This window comes from Danio aesculapii, chromosome 5 (genome assembly GCF_903798145.1).
Source record: "Danio aesculapii chromosome 5, fDanAes4.1, whole genome shotgun sequence".
Classification (NCBI taxonomy): domain Eukaryota; kingdom Metazoa; phylum Chordata; class Actinopteri; order Cypriniformes; family Danionidae; genus Danio; species Danio aesculapii.
In genome coordinates this window covers 28,241,821-28,249,588 of record NC_079439.1, presented here as the reverse complement: position 1 = coordinate 28,249,588, position 7,768 = coordinate 28,241,821, and the positions used below count along the sequence as shown (strand labels likewise).

The window sequence follows — 7,768 nt, the reverse complement described above, 5'->3', positions numbered from 1 at the left end:
GCTCCTGTACCAAAAGGCGGAGCTTTATTTATCATATTGACAGTTACACTTTTCCTCATTCAAAAAAATACGAGTGACATGTCTTGTGTGTTCTAGAGTCTTTATTTTAGTTTAGCCTATGTTGTGCAAGTTATGTGGCGGACGTTACTTTCTCTCAGATTTTTTGTCCTTGTAAATGAGATTTAAGATTTGGGACACTGCTGAAGTCTGTTCTGAAATGAAAGCACCAGAGATTAACGTTATTCGTTATGGTTTTTAATGACAGGTAAAAATCCGATCAACCTGCTTACACTGTAGACACGAGGGTACAGATCCGATTCATATCGGATAAATTTCCACATATGAACAAGGCCTGAATATGATTTGAGCAAATCAGAATCCATTAGATTTTTGGATCTGTACATGGGCCATATCCGATCTGTGCCACATAGGAGAAAAGAATCGGAATTGAGTCACTTGAAGCATGCCATGTAAATGTAGCCTTAGTAAATAAGACATCACAATAACTAAATACTTTTTGATGTAGCTCAGTAGTATAAGGCATTTAATTGTTCAAAGGAGAAAAATTAGCAACCTATTGAAGGCAGAATATTATGTTTACTCAGCTAGAGGGTGCACATTGTAAACAAAGAATGATGTGGTGACTGGGTGTGGAATCATGGGAGATGTCTTCACATCCGTCAAGAAATGTTTATCTAAATGAGTTAATATTTCAGTCAGTCACGGTGTTCTTGCGATGCATGCCTTTGTCTTTGAAAGCTGTTGCCACTTCGTTCATGTGTCTGAGGAAAACATTCAGCAATTAAGAAGATTGCTATTTAACTTACACAACTGTGGTGGATTATACCGCTTTGCTACTACAACTTTTGTATAAACAAAAAATACATTAGAACTGCTATTCGAAGATTATTCATTAATATTAGTAATATTTAGTCACAAAAACTTTACCATTTTTCATATAAAGGCTGGTGCCTTCCCTCACAAAAAAAAACCAATCCTGCTGGAATCCTGCAGTATTTTGGCTCGATGTGCATGGATCCTGTAGGAATCCTAATGTAAAATCCTAAATACAAAGCCTACAGGACGGTACATTCCTAAAGGAGTCCTGTAGCGTTGTTCCTGTATCACTGTGTTATGTTCTGCAGGAAAGTAACACTCCTGCAGTATTTTATGTACTTATAGCATTGCTGTAGGTATGTTTACTAATGTCCTGTATTAGGATTGTGTTACATCCTACTGAAATTATACAATTCCTGCAGGATGTCAAATTCTTGGTTTTACTGGAATGTCAATGTTTATTTCTGATAGATATCATGGACCTGTATTCATGCATTCAACTGGCCCAAATACATTTCTCAAATTCCAAAATGCACACTAAAAACGATACAAAAAGAAAAAAAAAAGTGTTATAATACAGCTAGTTTAAGTCTGCAATTTTCTGTACACAATAAATATCCCAATTATAACGGTATGCTTTATATAAAATATAGCTAAATATCATTGTAGATATATAAAAAACTATGATATTTATTATTCCACATGTTTAAAACAGAGCTATTTATCATTGCAAGATAATAATTTACATTTCTTATAATTACAGTACATATTACAGTTGTTGTAATTACAGTACTTTTCAACATTTATACATGTACCGTGTATACACATTTCTCAGACAACATCAGGACACGGTTACGCTGCAACACTGAGTGGTGAAGCACATAAGAGGTGTCAAACATATGCATGTAATCATATTTAGATATTTTATTGGCTGTTAAGTCAAAAATGTCTGTTTTTCCAGACTTATTCGTTTCTGCAGAATAATGGGCCAGATTCTGTTCTCACCAGTCTCCTATTATCTTTAAGCTCTTATGACTAATAAATAAATAAAAATGTACATTCTCTGACATCTTTGTTGTTGTTTAAATTGGAGACACATAACATTGCTTAGAAAAGGTGTTTCTTATACAATATCCCTTCAGCAACCCAAAAGGATTAGTAAACATAATAGTTTTTAGGATTTCTGTAGAATTGGTCCTTAAAAAGGTCTTATTAAATTATTTTACTTAATAGAATGGTAAATAATTAATGCAAAGTATTTTTGGTTTCATTTTTCAACCAAGTGCATCCAGAAATTTTATTTTCGGCCCAAAATGTTTATTTTTTTGCATTGCTTTAATTTTGGCTTGTGGCAAAAATCCATGTTTTCATGCACTGCAAGTAATTACTATTTACTGTCTTCAAATAAGGAATCAATTTCACTATCTACAGTTGAAGTCAGAATTATTAGCCCCCCTTTGATTTTTTTTTCTTTTTTAAATATTTGCCAAATGATGCTTAACAGAGCAAGGAATATTTCACAGTATGTCTCATAATATTTTTTCTTCTGGAGAAAGTCTTATTTGTTTTATTTTGGCTAAAATAAAAGCAGTTTTAATTTTTTTAAAAACCATTTTAAGGTCAGAATTATTAGCCCCATTAAGCAATTTTTTTTCGATAGTCTACAGAACAAACCATCGATATACAATAACTTGCCTAATCACCCTAACCTGCCTAGTTAACCCAATTAACCTAGTTAAGCCTTTTACAGTACTTTAAACTGTACAGAAGTGTCTTGAAAAATATCTAGTAAAATATTATTACTGTCATCATGGCAAAGATAAAATAAATCAGTTTTTAGAAATGAGTTATTAAGACTATTGTTTAGAAATGTGTTGAAAAAACCTTCTCTCCTTTAAACAGAAATTGGGGAAAAAATAAACAGGGGGGCTAATGATTCTGACTTCAACTGTAGATGTTATTTTAAAGCAATAACGTAAGATAAGTTGCAACATCCCAAACCACCCCGTTTGTTCAGCAGATCGTCTGTCCAGCAGTAAACAAATTTCACACATAACGAACAGGAAACATGTAAGTCACAAGATGTGAAACTTTTTACAGCCCTTCACCTAATAGTGTGAACAGCGTACGGGAATTCTGCCAAGACTTGCGTGCTTAATAGACTCTTTTATTGTATGTATTTTTAATTGCAAGCTGTTTCCAAACATCTGTCTGTTGACAGCTCTTTGTAGGAATTCAGTCTAAAACAAGATCTGTAAATTCTCTGCAGCTGTTCAGGCAAAAGCTGCAATCCTACTAAACGTGTAGATTTTTTTCACGTCGTTTAGCAACGCAAAGCATGTTCAGACAGATCATTCAATATAAAGAACTAAGACAGAGAAGTGTGTTTTGAAGATACAGAACATATATCCTAATCAACTTTATGTTGTTTGTTTAATAAAGACTACACTCAGATGGGGATAATTACTGATATATCAATTAAGAGACTATATTTATTTACAACACAGCTTCAAATAAACACTTTACAAAAGAAACGCAAAAGAACAGTATTTTACAGCTAATAATGGCAAATGAGGCCCATGTAAGCCCACGTGCATACAGTGTATTTATGAAAAGTGTATGAGAGACAGCCACCTTTATGTCAGTAGAAAGTGCACCAGTTGCTGCTGTCACTGGGAGTCAGTCCACCTGTTATCAGGAGAATCAGGTCCACAAACCACCAGATGCCAAGACCGCCCAGGGTGAGCAGTTTTCCCACCGCAGTCCCTGTGTGTCCGAGACAGAACCGATCGACGCCGAAACATCCCAGGAAAAAGGAGTACAGTAGAGTGGTGATGAAGTAGTGTCCTGTGTATCTTAAACATAAAAAAGTCAACATGTTAAAGGGGTAGTTCAGTTCAAAGAAAAAAAAAGAAAATTTCCTACTTATTTATTCTCCCTTGTGTGGTTTTAAACCTTTATGAGTTTCTTTCTTCTGTTGAACACAAAAGAAGATGTTTTGAAGAATGCTTGGGACCCATCAACTTCCATAGTAGGAACAAATATCTACTATGGAAGTGAATGCATTCCAAAATATCTTCTTTTGTGTTCAACAGATTAAAGAAACTCGGGTTTTGAACATGTGAAGAATGAGTAAATAATGGCTAATTTAATATTTTGGGTGAAAAATCTACATGGGAAAAAAGGAAAGCGCACTCACTTTTCTTACTAGCATGTTGATGGGTAAAGTTAATAATAGAGAAAGTTTCTGTTTACTGTAAAGCTTGTGAATTGATATAGTTCTGCTTACTGAGGGTCAGCCTTGAGAATTAACAAAAAAAACAATCACACATGCACACTCTCAGCAAAAGGGATTCACAGTACGTCACTGCCCTCTTGTGGCAACAAAAAAAAATAAATCTAACAATCCATTGAAAAACAGAGGTCAACTAACAGGACATAGGTTGTGTGACTGGCTGTAAAATTATCTTAAATATTTACTTTTACAATAAAAAAATATTTCAAATAAAATACATTATCAAATTTTTGACCTTTTTGGCAAATAACTTTTTCCGTGACTTTCCTTTGTGATTACTGCATATGGATTGTCCACCACTTGTGCTAAATAATTACTGACCACCCTAAAAACAACTTTTTGGTGAGTCACCAATTTGTAAAATAAATTACAAAGACCACTTCTTTGTTTTTGGTTTTTTTGTTTGTTTGTTTTGATAGTGAACATAAAAAAAAACATTATATAACTATTTTTGTTTTAATGTTAGATGAAGAATTATCTAATATTTTGGTTGCCACCGAACAAGTTCTTCTGAATAAAAATGTTTCTTAGCTGTATAAAAAAAAACAGTACATTGCAACAAAAGTCTCTACTCTTAAAAAGAAAACTTACAAACAATCTGAAAATGCTGCTAAATTATTGCTATTTTTCATAGCATGAATCCTTTCACTTAGCGTAAATGTCATTTAATGAATGAAAATAGCCTTGGCCTGAATCAAAAATTAATCATTTTTTTTTACATTTCCAGAACATCCACAGACTGAAACTTTGAATTATACTGTTTCACTCACTTGATGCATGGTTCATTGCCTCTGAGAAACTCTCGTGGTCCAGCACACTCAATGCCATCCAGTGCTGTGCATAACACCTGGGTATGGTTCACATCTTTGTACACTTGACCACCAAACTATGTGAAAATGCAAATGTATGTTTTTAACTTGGCTACAAATCTTTGAACATTAGTATGTGAGCATCTTCAAGGCTCTGAGCCACATATTATTTGTGCAAAAAATCTTTTCAATGCAAAAATGTACTTGCCTTTACGCACCCATAACCCAGTTCCTGAAAGGCAGACACATTTCCACCATGATCAATTGGATCTTGACAGAATATGAATTCCTCTGGTCTGAATGAAACAACAGCACAAATGACCATCAAATAAGCCGTATCAAAATTTGTACCAGTGCCCAGTGTTTTGTATTGGACAGCCAAAACGTAGATCTATTTGATTATATCATCACACACTCAAGCCAAAAAAAACAACATGAAAACATTGTGGAATTCTCAAAAATACTTTCTTAAATTTACTACCTTGTTATGACATCCTTCTAAAAGTAAAATAAAATACTGCTAAAAATTATCACTTTATGCAAGGTTCATTTCTAGAATTCAGATATTAAGTTGTTTTTTCAACTTCAAGTAAAATTTAAGCACTTTTCAGGGGCATTTTCAAACTTTTTCAGCACTTTCAAGTAGAGCAATTTACATATTTATATACACCTCATCACATTATATCAGATGCTTTGTTATTAATATAGTATTCTAAGGAACATTCTGATGGCATGTTTGCTCAATGTAATTTTCTCACATATTAAATTTATAATTATTTTCATTTTTAAAAAGGCAGGCAGATCACATGTCCACACTCAAAAGATATCATTTTATGCAAAAGGAAAAATATATTTCATTTAAATAATTAATTATTATCTATTTAGTAAGATAAATATTATAAGTGCAACATAAATAAATTAAGCAGATTCAAGGCCCTCATTAAAAGTCTTGGAAAGAGTCAATTAAAATTCAACCATTTTCAAGAATTTACGTTTTTAAAATAAATATACACTAACTGGCCACTTTATTAGTTACACCTTACTAGTACCAGGTTGGACCCCCTTTTGCCCCCAAAACTGCCTTAATCCTTCGTGGCATAGATTCAACAAGGTACTGGAAAAATTGCTCTGTGATTTTGGTCCTTATTGACATGATAGCATCACACAGTTGCTGCAGGTTTCATATGAAGTTCATATGAATAAAGTATAATATTTAACACAAAAAACATGTTTTTTTTTATATATAGAAATAAGACTTCTTAAATTTAAATAATAATATTCTGAGTGTTTAAAAAAGTTTAAGGATAAATTAGTCATTAAACTTTGAATTAGAATATTACATTGTTGCTAATTTGTTTCAAACTAATAGAACTAATAAACAAACTAATAGCTTTGGGTCATGACTGAATGGACAAGATCTCGGATAGAAGCGACCGAAATGAGTTTCCTTCGCAGGGTGGCAGGGCGCTGCCTTATGGATAGGGTGAAGAGCTTTGACACCTGGGAGGAGCTTGGAGTTGAGCTGCTGCTCCTCCACATCTTGAGAAGTCAGCTGAGATGGCTTGGGCATCTGTTTCGGATGTCTCCTTGACGCCTACCTAGGGAGGTGTTCCAGGCATGTCCCACCAGGAGGTTAGCCTGGGAACGCCTCAGGATCCCCCCGGAGAAGCTGGATAAAGTGTCTGGGGAGAGGGAAGTCTGGGGTTCTCTCCTAAGACTGCTGCCCCCGCAATCCGGCACCAGAAAAGCGGTAGAAAATGAACTAATAGAACATAAATTTCAGATATTTGTGTCATGAGAGGGATATTTCAGAAACATTTCAGATTTGGGGTGGTGTCATAATGAAAAAGGGTTAGTTTGTTTAATAAAACTATGATTTTTTTCGTCCCACCTTGTGTTGTCCAATCAAAAAAAATCCATTCAGGCATTTCCAAGTTAGTTTAGCGTGTGTGATTAAAAAAACAGCATCTATTAGGCGCTTTGGCGAATTTAAATAGTATGTCCAATACAAAACTTACCAGGTAAGATATTAACTTACAGGTATCGACAGAGCACGACAGGAGACGGAGGGTTATACTCGTACTGCTCCGTGTGGTTTGATGTTTCGGTAGGAATAACGTTACCACTCTCCGTCACATTTTCCTCCGGTTGTTCGCTGAACAGAACTGGTTTGCTGGTCGTTACCCTGTTTCCGGGTGGCTCAGTTGAGTTTTGCGAGTGAATCCCTTCTAGACACTGTAAAAGCAGCACTGTAATAAGCAACAAGAACTGTCCGCATAGTAAAATATAGCTGACTGAAATCTGCGGCATGATTTCACAACAACAGTAAAGCTGAACGGCTAAACGTCTTCCAGCTAATCAACGAGATGGCAGCTGGCTAGCGGTGATTCTGTCAGTTACATCTGTAAACCACTGTCGACATATTATTGGACTAATTTTATTATATAATAGGCGAGTTACCATATTGTGCGCTAAAATACCATGTTATACTGCTACCACAAGCTAAAACTGAGCCGAGCGATTTGACATTAGCGGCGCGTTGTGATGACGCTCTCTGTGTATTGTTACGTCATTTCATACTTTTTTGGTGTTTTTATTATTTTATTTTATATTTATTTAAAGAAGAGTATATAACATTTAACGATAAAAATATATATGCCAGGGGGTAAGTATAAACAAAATACAAATATACAAAATGTAGAAAATAACTATAATATACAAAATAACTATATAAATACATTATAGAGTTCACACATTTTAACGTGCTTAATTAGGTTTCTTATTAGTAAATTTATATTTATGAATGTAAAATTTAGTTAACAATATG

The 7,768-nt window shown here is 34.2% G+C and overlaps 1 protein-coding gene across 2 annotated transcripts; it reads right to left on the bottom strand.

The window, feature by feature from the left end:
* Positions 1-83: 83 nt before the first annotated feature.
* Positions 84-7,468, bottom strand: tm2d2 (TM2 domain containing 2). 2 transcript variants are annotated; one of them, XM_056457838.1, is made up of 5 exons: positions 6,980-7,468; positions 5,150-5,237; positions 4,903-5,018; positions 3,472-3,692; positions 84-212 (listed from the first exon to the last, which is right to left on the bottom strand). In XM_056457838.1, the coding sequence occupies exons 1-4, from the start codon at positions 7,249-7,251 to the stop codon at positions 3,479-3,481; spliced, it is 690 nt and encodes a 229-aa protein (XP_056313813.1). In that variant the 5' UTR covers positions 7,252-7,468; the 3' UTR covers positions 84-212; positions 3,472-3,478. The 2 variants fall into 2 exon arrangements, with proteins under 2 accessions (XP_056313813.1, XP_056313812.1); XM_056457837.1 differs by lacking the exon at positions 84-212 and having other exon boundaries at positions 240-3,692.
* Between the last annotated feature and the right edge of the window lie 300 nt (positions 7,469-7,768).